The 17,028-nt window shown below is 42.9% G+C and overlaps 1 protein-coding gene across 1 annotated transcript in view; it reads left to right on the top strand.

The window, feature by feature from the left end:
- Positions 1-17,028, top strand: part of jag1b (jagged canonical Notch ligand 1b) — a 59,595-nt gene extending 42,567 nt beyond the window's left edge. Inside the window, exons 16-26 of the mRNA XM_060831840.1 lie at positions 757-870; positions 989-1,102; positions 1,197-1,313; positions 3,233-3,260; positions 3,363-3,448; positions 5,941-6,054; positions 7,388-7,497; positions 9,997-10,233; positions 11,822-11,953; positions 12,742-12,892; positions 14,363-17,028. Coding sequence (XP_060687823.1) covers positions 757-870; positions 989-1,102; positions 1,197-1,313; positions 3,233-3,260; positions 3,363-3,448; positions 5,941-6,054; positions 7,388-7,497; positions 9,997-10,233; positions 11,822-11,953; positions 12,742-12,892; positions 14,363-14,817 — 1,658 coding nt within the window. The 3' untranslated portion in view covers positions 14,818-17,028. The remainder of the gene's footprint in view (positions 1-756; positions 871-988; positions 1,103-1,196; positions 1,314-3,232; positions 3,261-3,362; positions 3,449-5,940; positions 6,055-7,387; positions 7,498-9,996; positions 10,234-11,821; positions 11,954-12,741; positions 12,893-14,362) is intronic.

Below are 17,028 nucleotides of genomic sequence, written 5' to 3'. Positions count from 1 at the left end.
AGTGCTAACCACTGAGCCATCGTGCTGCCATGATTTGTCCACTTTTAGAGATTTTATTGTGAAGGCTGGAAGTTTTAGTGAAACTTTGTGAGCAGATTTTGACATGCCAAACAAGTATCATAACAAGAACTTGCACTCCTCGTAATGACCGACAGTAAAAACATTCCAGAAGGGTATTGGCAAACAGGATGGGACAGGCTGATAGGAAAGGTGACCTGGAGTATGGTCGAAGACTGGGTGGGAGATATTTGAGGTTGGAACGTGGGCAGCCGGAGGCAAAACACTGTGGAACGGTGGACATGTGGTAGACTTGGCAGGTGGTGATGTAATGGTATTTCACTGGACTAGTAATGCAGAATCCAGTGCTAATGTGCGAACATGAGATTGAATCTCGCCATTTGGTAGATGTTGATATTGAATCCAACAAAGATCTGGAAAATTGGCCTAATAATATATTGTTTCTTTTAAAAAAAAACACACACGTGGCTCATTTAGGGAAGGAAATTTGCCGTCCTTACTTGGTCTGATGTACATCTGACCTGCAGCAACGTGGTTGACTCTTCACTGGGTGGCATGAATTTTCTATAGTTGTGTTCAGATCTTCTGAATGAATAGTAACAAACAGGTTCCTGGTGGGCTGGAGGAGGTTAGGGAGATGATGCATGTGTGAAGATGGACTTCCCCATAATGGAATCTCCCGTCGGAAGGTGCAATCTGATATTTATGCTAACTTGGGCTCTGCACTTTGTTTTGCAGATATTAATGACTGTAGTGTAAACCCCTGCCAGAACGGAGGCAAATGTCAAGATCTGGTGAATGACTTCTACTGTGAATGCAAGAATGATTGGAAAGGCAAGACATGTCACTCTCGTAAGTATCCTTTGCTTCTTTTTCCCCCCACAGTATTTGATTTGTATTCCATGTTATGCATGTAGGTGAATGCAGTACCATACCTGCTCCAAACAGTGGTTAAACTTGTGTGTTGCAGGGGATAGCCAGTGTGATGAAGCCACCTGTAATAATGGCGGGACTTGTTACGATGAAGGGGATACATTTAAGTGTATGTGCCCTCTTGGTTGGGATGGTGCCACCTGCAACATAGGTACGTCATTGCACCTTCATCAATTGTCTTCACATTACTGTCTCTGCTTTTGGCCAAAAACTATAAACATTTTTTTTTATCTCTTGTCCTGTAGCAAGAAACAGTAGCTGTTTGCCAAATCCTTGTCAGCATGGTGGGACTTGTGTGGTCAGTGGAGATAGCTTCACGTGCGTCTGCAAGGAGGGTTGGGAAGGATTCACGTGTTCACAGAGTGAGTACAATATCCTATAGCAGCAGAGCGAGAAAAGTTAGCAAGCTGTGCTTGCTCCTCCTGTGAATTTTACACGTTGCTTTTTCTCAGTTTGCCAAAACTGTGCTTAAAACTTCCTGCACTCCCAAGTAATTCAATGCAGACAAATGACCAACTGGTGTATAGGCAATTGAGACAGCCTGAAGCCCTCCAAGGAGGGTAATGAAAGGCAACACTGGCCTTAGAATCTGGAATACAAGGGCAAGCCGTCCTGCTTCAGTGTTCTGACCACAGCTGGAGTTACTATGAGCAGGTTCTGAGCACAGTATCTCAGCAAGAGTGTTCCCCTGAGAAGGAGTATGGTGTAGATTTTCCCGAGCGATACCTGAACGCTGAGGGTTAAGTTGTGAGGAGCGATTACTTCATTTCCTGGAATTTAGACTAGTACAGAGCAATTTGGTGAAAGTTTTTAAGGGAAAACTGAAGTAGTTGATTCCCTATTTCCAGAGAAAATGGCTTGTATTGGGGTCGAGTCTGAAAAATCTTTCAGGACTGAATATTAGCTAACCTATGTTCAGGCAAAGTAGTAGAAATTTGGAGAACACTTCCACAATTGGTAATGGTCAGTTCGGTGTTTAGTATTGAATGATCAATTGGTCCCATATCCCTTTATCAGGTGTAGAGTTAGGTTACAGAACCTGTCTGTATCTCTGGTAGAGTGAGTTTGAGAGAAACAGTCAATGGTCTACTGTTCCTGCAGCTGTAATTGGCTGTCACAGTATCTAAGATGCTAATGTTCCTAGAAATAGAGTTAAATAAATAAAGCCCGTGCAAAAGAAAATTGAAGTGTTGAGTGTTGTGAAGATATGCAGTAGATACAGACCAAACTTGTTCACTTTAGCCCATGTACTGTACCATCGGTCTGAGTGCTAATTACTCCCAACCCAACACAACCCTTGGTGCAAGGTGTGGAATCTGGCTGTTTTAGGGTTTGTTTTATTGCTAATGAAGATGCGAGAAAAGATTTTCTGACACTTCTGACTAGCTTCCCCCCCACTTTTTTATTTCTCTTTCTGGTCTTGATTTGACGCTAAAGATATTTAGATCAGTATGTGAATACGAAAGGTTTGGAGGGATTTGGGCCAGGAGCAGGCAGGTGGGACTAAGTTTAGTTTGGGATCATGGACTGGATGGACCGAAGGGTCTGTTTCTGTACTGTGAGTCTGACCTCACCCTGTGTTTAATGCCTCAGCTTAAGAGGGGGGGGTACTCATTCACTTACCCTCTTTGCCCTGGATTTGGTTTCCCTCACCGTGCTGTTATCCAAAACTCTCCATGCATGGAAATCCGAAAGGTTAGATCTGCGCAGACGGCAAGTTTAGTTAACGACTGCTGGGTTCCCTTACTCTGTCACGTTCTGGCCCAGTGTCTCAAATCTAATTTTGCTGTTGTTTATATTCTCTTCTGGGCATTTGTTGTTTTTCTGTAAGCAAGCAAACCAAGCATTTTAACTGTGACTCTGCTTGATCTAATAGCAGTCCCGTTTTACTGCCCAGCTATAGACCCATGCCTGGGAGAGACACAAATTACATAACTGAACGCAGATGTGATCTTGTTCCCAACATTGGCTGATCAGCAAAATGTCTGCTTCCACTCATTTCTTCCTGTTAGTTACTTTACAAGGACTGCCTCCCTATGTGCACATCTGTCAAGATGTATTTAGCAAAGACCATGGTGAAAGGCTGTTACTCTTCTGAATGGATTCCAGGCTATTTGACAAACAGTAAATGACTTCCTACACTTTAATCATTGGCCTGTTAACAAGTAACCACCTTAGGGCGAGAGTACAGTGGAAATTTAATGTTTCACAGAAGTCTCAGCGACTTATCATTAAAACCTTAATTTGTCGTCTCTCTTTTCTCTACCCCTTCCCCCACCAGATACAAATGACTGCAGTCCTCACCCATGGTAAGCCAGATTTTTAATTTTTTTTATTTTTAAGAAGTTGTAGATATTTGACTTTGTTTGATTACGGTGTCACCATGTTAATGTTAATATTATAATTTAAAGTTACAACAGTGGCACGTGTGTGGATGGTGAGAACTGGTATCGATGTGAATGTGCTCCTGGCTTTGCTGGACCAGATTGCCGAATAAGTGAGTATTAAAATATGGCATTGCTGCTTCACATTTTAAGGCTTTTCTTTTGTTGCAATCCTTAATTACATTAGCCAGGAGCTGTCCTTAATGAGCAGTACATCAGAGCAGTTGCAGAAGGAGCTTAATTTGAACCTGTATTTCCAACACGTTTTCTGAAGAGCCACTCAGTTATTGTAAAGCACTTGGTTACCTGCCAGCCCTAAGTCAGTCATTCAAGAAGGCAAGATACATCTAGTCTTACACTGCTGCCCCGAGGAACGTACTAAAAATCCATTTAACTTGATAAAGATTAAAATTGGTTGACATTTTCAAATGTATAATTTGGAATATTCAATGTTTAAATCCTTTTTTCATAAATTGCTGCTCACTCTTTCAGTTAAGTCTCTTGAATTGATAAATGGGAGATGGTGTGGACATGGGGCATGTGGATTGAGTGCTTTGGATAAATTTGCCAAATATCCTGGCTAGGAGGTTGAGATTCATGGGGCAAGATTGTAGTAGCTTGGGTAAGAAATTGGTTTAGTGAGAGGGAAAAGTTGATAAAGGGTGAGTGGAAGGTGTTTGGGAGTGATTTGGATTGCAAGCTCATTTGCCAGTGCTCTAAAAGCAAGTTTGTTAAATTGAGACATGGGTTAAAGGGGAGAGAGCAGACAAATGATTGTGTGGGTCAGGAGGATGTTATCTGTTAACTGTTTATTGAGACTGTTCCAGCAAGTACTTTCTGTAACCAATGTTTACTTAACCAAAACCCAGCCCTGAATTACTTGCAAGATCCTCTGACATTCTAACAATTATAATTAGAACTCCCTCTGCCCTGCTTTCTCTCACTGCATCGGTTCCCGTTTGGAAACTGGAGTGCTGTTGCTGAGCACTTTTTTTGCCAGTTACTGAGAGTGTGTGCAAGGGATATTTTAAATTTGCTTTTCATGCTCCATTCTGGTTTGATTAATATTGTGTGACCGGGGCTGCTGGGAAGTGGTGACATCAAAATGAACAATTCATTAAAATGTTTTCATTCCTCGGAGTTTCTGCCGTAAGACACGGGAGTAGAGTTAGGCCATTGAGTCCGTCAAGTCTGCTCTATCACATTTCAATGTGATCATGGCTGACTAATTTGTCCTCAACTTCATTTTACTTTTTTATTTGCCCCCTTGATTCCCTCAGATTAAAATCCTGTCAATCTCGGCTGTCAATATACTTCATGACCCAGCCCTCTGGTAAAGAGTGCTCGACTCCCAAGCCTTCAAAAGAAATTCCTCCTCACCCTTATTCTATGTCCGCTGGTCCGAGGCGCATTCACAAGTGGAAACAATGCCTTCACATCTACCGTGTCAAGTGCTCTAAGAAACTTGTGTGTTACAGTAAGGTTTCCTCATATTCCTCTAATCTCCAATGAGTACAGGCAACACCTACTCAACATCTATACACAGTCGCTCCAAACTTGGAATCAACCTAGCGAACCTTTTCCGGACTGTATGCAATATTGGTGTATCTTCCCTTCAGTAAGGGGACTGAAACTGTTCTCAGTATTCCAGCTGTAGTTTGACTAATGCCTTATATAACTTTAGTAAAACATCCTGATTTTTGTTCTCCATTCCCTTTCAAATAAATGCAAGCGTGCTATTTACTTTCCCTATTACCCACCGAACTTGGATGCTAGCTTTTTGTGATTCATGCACGGGGACTCCCAAACCCCTCTGAACTCTTGCTTTCTGCAGTCGTTCTCCATTCAAATAAAAATCAGGCCCCTTTCTTCACGCTGCCCATGTGCGTAACCTCACATTTTTCCTCCGTTCATCTACTAAGTTTTTGCCTACTTGTTTAACCTGTGTGTTTTTAAAATCAAACAAATCCTACACTGTAGTTGTGCAATGATCTGATTATGTAGATCAGTAGGTGTTAATTTAGAACCCAGAAATTACATGTTAGCTCCTGTAGAAATGATTCCTATTTATTATCTCAGTCTAACTGCCCCCACCCCATTTGTTTACTGTTTGGTACAGGCTCAATTGTGATGCCACTGCAGTTGATCTGCCTTCACCTGCTCATTACTGAAAGCCATCAGAAATTGTGCTGCTGAATGACCAGTTGACAGTTACACTACCTTTTGGGAATCTGAATAGTTACAGAGTAGGAGGCGGCCGTTTGGCCCGCCATGTGGAAAAATATTCTCAAGTCAGTATTGCTTGTGAAACTGGCTAATTTCAGTTTGTTCTGTCTTTTTTTTATAAAAGAAAAATCTGCCATGTTCTTGCAGCCTAAGTCAGATATTTGTACTGAAAACATTTTAAGCTCCTCCTTTGATGCAAGGGCACAACTTTTTTTGTCCGTGTGGGTGAATTTCAAAAGTTATCTCTTGCTGACCTCCGTTTGATCTCCTTTTTAAAGTGAGAGATTCTGACGTAAATTCAGCTTAGTGTGTGACGGCTGCAGCATTAACAGCGTTTTGTGTACCTTTTTGCCTCATTGTGAAATAATTGTTTTTACAGACATTAATGAGTGCCAGTCCTCACCCTGTGCGTATGGGGCTACATGTGTGGATGAAATTAATGGCTATCGCTGTATCTGCCCTCCAGGTCGAAGTGGCATAAGATGTCAAGAAGGTAATACCCATCTTCACGTCTTGGATTTCAATCTACTAGATCTGTCCCTTACATACAGAGGATTAATGGGTGATCTGATTTAAGTGCTTAAGTTGATTAAAGGATTTGAAGGGGCGGAGAGAGAAACTAACCTGGAATAAGGTTACTGAGGAAATGAGGGCAGCTCAGTGTATACACTGCTGCTTCTCAGCATCACGTTCGATTGTGCACACTTCACACAGGCGTTCTCCCCATGTCTGTGTGCGTTTCCTCCCACAGTCCAGCGTGTGCAGTTTAAGGTGGATTGACCAGGCTAAATTGCCCCGTAGTGTGCAGGTGAGCTAGATTAGCCGTGGGGAAATGGCCAAACACGATTAGGAATCTGTAGTTATTGAGAAGCTGGCAGTCAGTGGAGGAGAGGCTTTTTTTATTGTTACCGGGTCAGAACTAGGTGGGATTGAGGTATGAATCAAAGGGTTCAGAAAAGATTTACAAAGATGTTGCCAGGGTTGGAGGGTCTGAGCTACAGGGAGAGGCTGAACAGGCTGGGGCTGTTTTCCGTGGAGTGTTGGAGGCTGAGGGGTGACCTCAAGTTTATAAACTCATGAGGGGCATGGATATGGTAAATAGACTAGGTCTTTTTCCTTGGAGTGGGGGAGTCCAGAACTAGAGTGAACAGGTTTAGGGTGAGGGAGAAAAGATATAAAAGGGACCTCAGAGGCAACTTTTTCATGCAGAGTGTGGTGTGCGTGTATGGAATGAGCTGCCAGAGGAAGTGGTGGAGACTGGTACAGTTGCAACATTTAAAAGGCATCTGGATGGGTATGTGAATAAGAAGGGTTGAGAGGGACATGGGCCAAGTGTGGTAAATGGGACTAGATTAATTTAGGATAGCCGGTCAGCGTAGATGAGTTGGATCCAAGGGCCTGTTTCCATGCTGGACATCTCTTTGACTCTGAATCCGACACAATAGGAGGAACAACTGTCCGTACAAACACTCAAGTCTGCTTCGCCTTCCCGTACAATCAAGACCACCTGCCTCAAATCCACTTTCCCACTCACCCTTCATCCCAAGCTGGTGGGGCTGAATCACATACCGCTGACCCAGAGCCTGATATTCTTTATAATGCTATAGTATCCAATTAGTGAGATCGGTTGCATTTAGTGAAAAAGGGTTTATGTATTATTTTTGTCGTATTAGAATTTTAACTGTTCTTAGCTGCTGTGGTATGGAAGGTGGGGGAATAGAAGGTCCGAATTCTACTTTGCAAATTTTCTGTGCATTTCTTAATTTTATTTTTTTTTTGTTTGGCAGTGGATCATGTTGTGTAATTTTAATGTTCATTTTACCCAGTTACAGGGCGAGCTTGCATTCTGAAAGATAGCGTTGTGTCCCATGGAGCTAAGTGGGAAGAGGACTGCAATGGATGTCATTGTCATAACGGCAGAGTTACGTGCACAAAGGTACAGTCAATGCACCCAAGCAACCAAACCTGTGAAACTGAAGTTATTTCCTCAGAACGCAAATCAGTGTTGCTGAGGCTTTCCACTTTGCACTCATCAGGACATGCGCACAAGACCAAATTTCAAAATCTCAACAATTTGGACAGCACAGTGGCTCAGTGGTTAGCACTGCTGCCTCTCAGTGCCAGGGACAGTGCCAGCCTTGGGCGACTGTGCAAGCTCCACACAGACATTCTCCCCGTGTCTGCGTGGGGTTCCTCTGGCTGCTCTGGTTTTCTCCCACAGCCACATGCAGCTCAAGTGAATTGGCCATTCTAAATTGCCCATAGTATTAGGTTCATTCGTCAGAGAGAATTGGAGCTGGGTGGGTTACTCTTTGGAGGGTCGGTGTGGACTGGTTGGGCTGAAGGGCCTGTTTCCACACTGTAGGGAATCTAATCTATATGGCAGAGAAGGGTGCTGGAAAATAAGGTGGTGGAAGAGAGCCAAGGTTTGAGACGGTAATTTTTGATTTGACAGGTCTTTCATGTACTGTTCGTGTTGTTAAACATTGGTTGCAGTTTAACAGTTGTGATATGGGTGTAACTTCATAAAATGGAAAGCTGGCTCATGAGTGTCACAGTCAAGTCAGGCATTCAGAAATAAATCAAGGTTGATGTTGGAGAACAAAATTAGTGATGGTTGCAGCATCTATGGATCTTAAAGCTCGTGGAAAGGGATTTAGAGATTAATCTGAGAGCTAAGCTCTAGAGTATAAGTTGTGTGCACCATTAGCTGTAGTACATATAGCAAGTTGCAAATGGCTTGACTGCGATTTTGTCTGTTTTTAGAGACTGGAATTTCAAACATCTTATTAAATTGCATATTTGCCTTTCCGCCTGCTATTGATCTTAGTGTCACTTGGTTGCCCCTCTATCAGGGGGGTATGAAAGCACGGTTGAGTAATCTGTCATTGTCAGTGCCTGGTTTTGCTCAGACCCCATCTCCCCGCCTAACCTCAATCAGCTTATTTCAGATAAGTATTTATTTATCTCTGGGGAATTGTGGTTGGATGATTTCTCAAGAAATTTGCATGCTTCAGCAGAGAACTCCAGCTAGGAAATTGTGAACTGGGAACAGAATAATATAGAATGTCAAAGGGCACCCAGAAAAGGGGAATGGGCAGACAAGTGGCACATGAAGTTTCATAGAGAGGTAGAAAGTGACTTAGAGTAAGAAGAATATAGAGAAACAATAAAGCAAGTGCAAAGTTTGAGAAGGGGTACAGGAGTTGAAGGATTTGGGTGTACGTCTGTCTACATTGAAGGTAGTTGGGCAAGTTAAGAGTACAGTTAATAAAACATGCAGCAAGCAAAATTTTTTAATCACGGATATAGGGTATGAAAGAATGTAAGTTAGAAACATAAAATTCTAACAGGCTGAGACAGCGTAGATGCAGAAAAGGTACTTCTGATGACCAGGGAGTCCAGAACCAGGGATCACAGTCTGAGGATAAAGGAAGTGCCATTTAGGATTGAAATGAGAAATATCTTCACCCAGAGAGCATGTGGAATTCCCTCCCAAAGTGGTTGATGCCAAAACATTGATTATTTTCAAGGACCTGGAATGTTTAGGATTAAAGGGACCAAAGGGAGAAAGTGGGAATAGTTGGATGATCAGCCATGATCCTATTGAATGGCAGAGCAGGGTTAAAGGGCTGAATGGCCTTCTCCTGTTTTCTGTGTTTCTATGGCCTCAACTGGAGTATTGTGTCCAGTTCTGGGCACCACACTTCAGGAAGGGTATGAAGCTAGTAATAAAAGTGCAGAAAAGATTCATGGTGCTTGTTCCAGAGATGAGGAAAATTGGATGAATGATAGGTTGGACTGTGTCCTTTTGGAGAAAATTGACAGAAGATTCAACAAGTATATAAAATCAGGAGGGATCTGGATAGAGAGAAACCCTTTGCATTCTCAAAAGGATCAAGAATCTAAACAGATTTTAAGGCATTTGACAAAGAAGCAATGATGACATCAGGAAAAAAGTTTTATGATTAGGATCTGAAACAACCTGCCTGAACAGGGGTTTGGAGGGGGGTGGTGGGGGAGAGAGAGAGAGAATTTACAGGGCTGAGGATAAAGCAAGGCGAAAGTGAGGTCTGCAGATGCTGGAGATCAGAGCTGAAAATGTGTTGCTGGAAAAGCGCAGCAGGTCAGGCAGCATCCAAGGAGCAGGAAATTCGACGTTTCGGGCATAAGCCCTTCAGGAATCGAGGCAGTTGACACTAGATTATTTGGTCCTTGAGAGAGAGCACAGATATGATGGGTTGAGTGGCCTATAAATGATTCTGATTTTGTGAAGTGGTGAGCTCTTCTGTTTTTTTTTAAGTGAATACAGAATCGCTGTAACCACTGGTGGGTTTTTTTTAAATAAGTGAATGTTTAGGAATCCTACTTCATTACTGTAGGAGCAAGCTTGTAGTCAAGTAGGTAATGGTTTGGATCACTTTCTGTCTTGCAGATGTGGTGTGGGCCTAAACTTTGCAGGATTCATGGGAAAGGCCGGGGCACTTGCCCAGCATGGCAAACCTGTCTCCCTATCCAGGAAGACCACTGCTTTGTTCCTCCGTGCGCAGGCTCAGGCGAATGCTCGTCCACCCGGCTGCCAATGAAGACTAAGTGCCAGCCCAACACTGATTACCTGGACAGTACCTGCGCCAAAATAACACTCGCCATCAACAAGGAAATGCTACAACCAGTAAGTCGATGCTTGTAAAGTGAATTGGTGCGAATCGCTCCCTGTGTTGAGCTGCTGCCCTTGAATGCAACTGAGTGTGGCTTGCTGGGCCATTTGAGGGAAGTTCAGAATCAGTCATGTTGCTTTGGGTTTGGAGTCACAGAGGCTAGACTAGGGTAAGGAAGGTAGATTCCTGGCCCAAAGGAACCAGTTGGATTACGAAGGCCATTCCAATAGTTCAGTTCAGCACGATCGTTTATAACTCTGGTGAAATTCCATATGTTTTTTTTGATAAACTCCCTGGCTGCCAAGGTAGAATTTGTACTTTGTCACCAGGTTATTACTGCTGGTTTCTGAATTTCTCATCCCTGAACAGAACCACTCTGTTCCCATGACTTTGAGAGAGAGAGAGAAAGAAAACTCTTAAGTGATTTAAATGTTTTTGTCATAACTCAGGAACAGGTGAAGGCCTTTCAGCCCCTCCAGCCTATTCTGTTATTCCATGTGATCACAGATCATCCATAACCTAAACTCCATTTGTTTACAGCAAGAAACCGATCAAACTCAAACATCTGATCTAACCTGGCATCTGTGGCTTCCTCTGGGATGGATTTTTGATCTATTTTTGTCACTCTGATTAAGTTTCCGAACTTCTGTCCTGGATAGCCTGGATCTGATTTTTAACACCACGCCCCAGTGTCCCTCAGCACTTACCCTGTTAATTCCATTGAAACCCCAAACGCACATTTGTTCAGAGAACGTTATGGTCAGAGTGGAAGAATTTGTCGAGTTAGTTTTGAAAATGAGGGACATTAAATTTTCTTCAGAGGGTCCCATACCGCTGTCTACATAATCATTCCACTGAATAAAATTATGTACTGCATGTCAAGAGATCAATAATGCTGATTGGATTTAAGCTGCTTAGTCATCCAGCTCGGGAACAGACTCTTCGGTTCCACCAATTCATACTGACCATAATCCCAAACTAAACTAGTCCCACCTGCCTGCTCCCGCCCCATATCCCTCCAAACCTTTCCTATCCATGTCCTTATCCAAATGTCTTTTAAACGTTGTAACTGTATCCACATCCACCACTTCCTCAGGATGTTTGTTCCACATGTGAACTACCCTGTAAAGAACTTGCCCCCCACATCTTTTTTTTTTTAAATTGCTCTCCTCTAACCTTAAAATTATGCCGCCAAACTTAAAATCTCCCCACCCTAGGGAAAAGACATCTACCGTTAACCCTATTTATACCCCTTATTATTTTGTTAATCCTTATAAGGTCACCTCAAATCCTGCTCCAGTGCAAAATGTCTAAGCCTATCTAGCCTCTTTATAACTCAGATCTTCCATACCTGGTGGTGTCCTGGTAAATCTCTTCTGAATCCCCTCCAGCTTAGTGACCTTCCTATAACTGGGCGATGAGAACTGGACATGGTTTTGAAGCCTTACTCATTTATTAGAGCAGGGAATGTTTTGAAATTGCTATAAGACAATTTAACAGCAGTACATATTCGTTACTGTTCTGCATTGCCCTATGTCCATTTCAGCTACATCAAAAATCTGCCTGGAACTATCTCACGGTCTGACTTTTTGTTTTGTTTAGGGTGTTACCATTGAACAAATTTGCGTGGAACTGAGGCGCCTGCAGGTCTTGCGTAACCTCTCGGTGGAATATTCACTCTACCTTGTTTGTGAGCAAACCCACTCTGCATCAAATGAAATTAATGTGGCAGTAGTAAGTGTCAGCCTACATTTTTGAAGTTTCAAACAAACTTGGTGTCAATAGGGTCAGGGTGACAAAGGTTTTTTTTTTAAAAATTAAAATCCTGTGCTTGCGAAGCTGCACTTCAGTTCTGAGATATGATTTGGAAAATGTTCAGCCCTAGCTGAACGATCCAGAGTGTGCTCATGGCCACGCTAACAACCAACTTGAGAAAAGTTGAGTTTGCAAGAAGTGGTTCATTATGTTCACTAGAAACTGCATTTATTTGTGTGCGGGGTTCCGTCCTGTGCAAACAGGAATATCTTCAAAGCCTTTTTTAATTTGGAAGTACCTGAGAGTTTGGAACTTCTAACTACCTGTTGTTTTCCTCATGTCTCCGCCAAATTTTACATCCGATTAGTCAGCGCCTGTTTTCCCCTGTTGTGTACATTGTTGTGATCATTTAAAACTTGGTATTCTTGTGTTTGTCCTGATGCGGGTAAAATGTAAAACTTAGCTGAAAATGTGTTGCTGGAAAAGCACAGCAGGTCAGGCAGCATCCAAGGAACAGGAGATTCAACATTTCGGGCATAAGCCCTTCTTCAGGAATGCCCAATATGCGTATGCCCGAAACATCGATTCTCCTGTTCCTTGGATGCTGCCTGACCTGCTGCGCTTTTCCAGCAACACATTTTCAGCTCTGATCTCCAGCATCTGCAGACCTCACTTTCTCCTCGAAAATGTAAAACTTAGGCAACTGTCTCTCTTTGAAGGGACATAAACATTTTTTTCTAAACTTCTTTATTTCCCCCCCACTGTAGTCGGTGGAAAATTCACTCCAGGAAACTAATCTGATCAAAGATATAACGGAGAAAATCACAGACGTCGTCAGTAAACGCGATGGGAACAACACAATTCTTGCAGCGATCACTGAGGTTCGAGTCCAAACCTTGCACAAACCTCTCAAACCAGGTAAGCTTCAGAGCAGTTGGGAACTTGGGGGAGGGGGATGTCAATTCGAAAGTGACCATCTAAATGCTTAAATGTACCGAGTTTCTGACATGAGCCCTTTTTTTCTGGTGGTCACTCAGCTCACATGGCTTGAATGCTGTGCAGTGAAACCAACAGCGCGGGTTCAATTCCCGCACTGGCTGACGTTACCACAAAGGGCACTCCTTCTCAACACTCCCCCCTCACCTGAAACATGGTGGCCACCATCCGTCTTCTCCCTGTGAGAGAGCAGCTCTATGGGTCTGGTAGCACTGTGCCTCTTTCAGACAGTGTTCCAGATTCCCAACACCCTCCAGCTAAAAATATTTTTCTCAACTTACCCTTCCATTTTAAATCTTACGTCCATTCAGCTGATGGAAGTGGTGCCTTCCTATCTATGCCCCTCAATCGTGTTCACCTCGGCCCATCTACCCCTCAATCTTTGCTTCTCCAGGGAAAACTATCCGGTCTTTCCTCGTAGTTCAGACCCTCCAGCCCAGATGTTCTGGTAAAGCTCCCGTGCCCTCGCGAGTGCACTGCATCGGTTCTTACAATACGATGTTCAGAACTGACTGATTTCCATGACTTTAGATCGGAGTGGTGCTGGAAAAGCGCAGGTCAGGCAGCATCCAAGGAGCAGGAAAATCGACGTTTCGTGCAAAATCTCTTCATCAGGAATAGAAGCAGGGGGCCTCCAGGGTGGAGAGATAAATGGGAGGGTCGGGCTGGGGAGAAGGTAGTGTAGAGTACAATAGGTGAATGGGGCTGGGGATGGAGGTGATAGGTCAGAGGGGAGGGTGGAGAAGGTAGGTGGGAAGGGAGATGGGCAGGTTATGAGGACAGTGAGCTGGAAGGATGGAACTGGGGTAAGGTGGGGAGAGGGGAAATGAAACTGGTGAAGTCTACATTGATGCCCTGGGATTGAAGTGTTCCAAGGCGGAAGAGGAGACGTTCTTCCCCCAGGCGTCGGGTGGTGAGGGAGTGGTGGTGGAGGCAGCCCAGGACCTACATGTCCTCGGCAGAGTGAAATGTTGGGCCACAGGGCGGTATGATTGATTGGTGCGGGTGTCCCAGAGATGTTCCCTAAAGCGCTCTGCTAGGAGGCGTTCCCTCTCCCCAATGTAAAGAGACCGCATTGGGAGCAACGGATACAATAAATGACATTGGGTGTGCAGGTAAACATTGGATGTTGAAGGCTCCTTTAGGGCCTTGGATGGAGGTGAGGGAGGAGGTGTGGACACAGGTTATGCAATTCCTGCGGTGGCAGGAAACGGTGCCAGGACGGGAGGGTGGGTTGTTGTTTGGGGGTTGGGGGGGTGGGGGGTGTGGTGGGAGGTGGGGTGGACCTGATTCATAGTTGGCTTAGTTGTTGTCCACATGATGGACTTGTAACCATGCGCGATGCCACTTCCCTGTGCATTAAGTTCACCCTCGAGCTTGTTCTTGTCACAGATTTCCTGGTCCCCCTGCTGAGCTCGGTGATCACCGCGGTTTGGATTTGCTGCTTTGTGTTGCTGTTTTTCTGGTGGATACGCCGTCGAAGGAAGCGCAGCAGCCCCACTCCCACGGCCTCTGATGACACCACCAACAACGTCCGAGAGCAGTTGCATCAAATAAAAAACCCCATCGAAAAGCACGGGATGAATAGTTCTGGCAGCAAAGACTACGAAAATAAAAATTCGAAAATTGCCAAAATAAGGACGCATAATTCAGAGCTGGAAGAAGTGGATGTTGACAAGCACCAGCAAAAGACCAGGTTTTCCAAGCAGCCTGCGTACACACTGGTAGACAGAGATGAAAAGCTGACACAAGGCACTCCTACAAAGAATCCGAATTGGACAAATAAACAAGATAACAGAGACTTAGAAAGTGCACAGAGCTTGAGTCACATGGAATACATTGTATAGTAGTCAGCGGTGCTGGCTAATTAATATTAAAATGATGCGCAGCCTTTTGCTGTCAATGAAGGCTGAAAGTCATAGTCCTTGAGTTGTTCTGTAATATGAGTGTAAAGGGTATTATCGACAAAGAATCCCTATATATTTTCGAGTTGAGACAAACTGACTTACACAGGCATTGATAGTTGCTGTGGTTGGCTGAGAGTACACAAAGCTGCTGCTCGCCTCTCTGCAAAAACTACTCAAAGTGCCCAAATGTAAATTCAGTTGCTGTTAATGCATTGCTGGACCATTCTGTAATGAAATCGCAGTCTGATTAGGATTCCTCGCCCTTTGCAAACTGAAACCCAGTTGTAGGTGTTTGCCTGCTCCAGTTTAATTTAAGATGGTGAATTGTTATTTATTTTTTACTGGCTCTGATCTCAGTATTGTTAAGTTATGTATAATAGGTTTGACTTTGTTAGTCTGGTTTTGAAAGTGCCTATGCAGCTGGAAAACCACAGCAATCATCAACATCCAGGATGATTTTTCTTTTGTTGGGGGGGCACAATGTCAGCAGTTGCTGTTCAGATGAAGAATTTAATAAGAGGCCAAGTGTTTGATTTTGTATAAATGTAAATACTTTTTTTAATTAATCACTGTGTATATTTGATTTAATAACTTAAATAATCAAGAGCCTTAAATACCATTCCTTTTATTTATATGTATGTTTAGATTTGAAGGTTTTTGATAGCTTTGTAAGCTTATGGCTTCTTTATTTTTGATGAATTGTTTGTGTTTCAGTAATGTTGCCTCCATGCCAAATTTGAGGTGTGCTGTAGCTACAGTCTAGATTATTTCGCACTAGCAATGGCCACGTGCCTCTGAACTGTTGTACAATGTCGGACGTTTTGGGTCAGTTTCTATATCACTCCAAGCTTTTTTTTTGGCCAGGATATTTTTTATATACATCAATTTGAAACAAGCGGAGAGCATTAGACTAGAATGCTTTGATACTTGCTGCTTTAGAATTTAAAACATTTTGAGTGACAGGCAAGCAGACTGCGACAAAATACACACATAAGGGAACAAATTAACCTATTTACCTTTTGTGTAACTGAAATGAGTGGTTGCATGTACAAAAAAATTAAAAACTACATGGAATATTTCTAGGTAGTGCATTTGAATTAAAAAGCACAGCGCAACATTGTTTTGTAAATCCTGATCTTTCACCCTGGATATAATGTTGAACCACTTGTAGACTGATTTTTGTAATAACCTACCTGCAATTAGGAAGTATTCTAATAATAAGCTAGCTGTTGAATACTTGAATGGTAGAGTTTTCCAGTGAGATCACTATGTTGAAATGCCCAGTCTCACTGCCTGTCTTAGCTGAGGGAATCCAAGTGTTTATATCTATTCTGAACTGAAAAGGCTCTTAAACATGGTAATCTCATTGGTAAAACCTTATCTTGATGTTTTCTTGTGTATTGTGACATTAGTGTTATGTGAACATGAGGATGCATCTCTGTTGCTCCTGGCAATAAATTTTGGAAATTAATATTTATTAAATATTTTGATACACAAGCAATTACTCCTGTGTGCTTTATTTTCCAGATGTGCATCAGTTCGAGCATGTGTCCCTTGCATTTGTCCGGTTCTGAAATTTTCTTCCGACTAGATTACAAAAATGTCATTGATAATGCGGGTACTTCTGTACTTTAAGAAATCAAATGCTGACCTGTACAGTGTGCTGCAACTAACTCAAATGTTTTAGAATTGTAATGTATCATTTGGTTAGAAAAGTGCTGCACTATTAGCGACCAGCTTTTCGTTGTGTAGATTGGCCAATTTCATGAGTGAGTTACTTTAAATTTTTCTGGAAACCTTCTCTTGCGCATTCTTGCATTGGATGTAGATGGCTGGTTGCTATTTTCTGACCAACTGAATGGACGTATCATCATTTCAAAGTGGGCAAGTTGCTGCATTCCTCAGGCTACTTGTTTCTTTAAGCTACCTGCAAGAGTCTTTGCTGTCTAGTATATAGCTGGTTCATGAGATGACTTCCATTAATTTGGTTCATAGTTGCATTAAATGTTTTATCAAGCAACTTGTATGTTACTTAGAAGTTTATACTGTCCAGCTTCTCCCAATTTATGTAATAATCATCACTACCTGCCAACTGTTTAAATTCTCTGTAACTTGTCTGTATGTTGTGACTTGTGCCCGTTTTCTGGAAAA

This window comes from Hemiscyllium ocellatum, chromosome 10, assembly GCF_020745735.1.
Source record: "Hemiscyllium ocellatum isolate sHemOce1 chromosome 10, sHemOce1.pat.X.cur, whole genome shotgun sequence".
Lineage (NCBI taxonomy): Eukaryota > Metazoa > Chordata > Chondrichthyes > Orectolobiformes > Hemiscylliidae > Hemiscyllium > Hemiscyllium ocellatum.
Note: the sequence above shows the minus strand (reverse complement) of the source record. Positions and strands in the feature narration are given on the sequence as shown.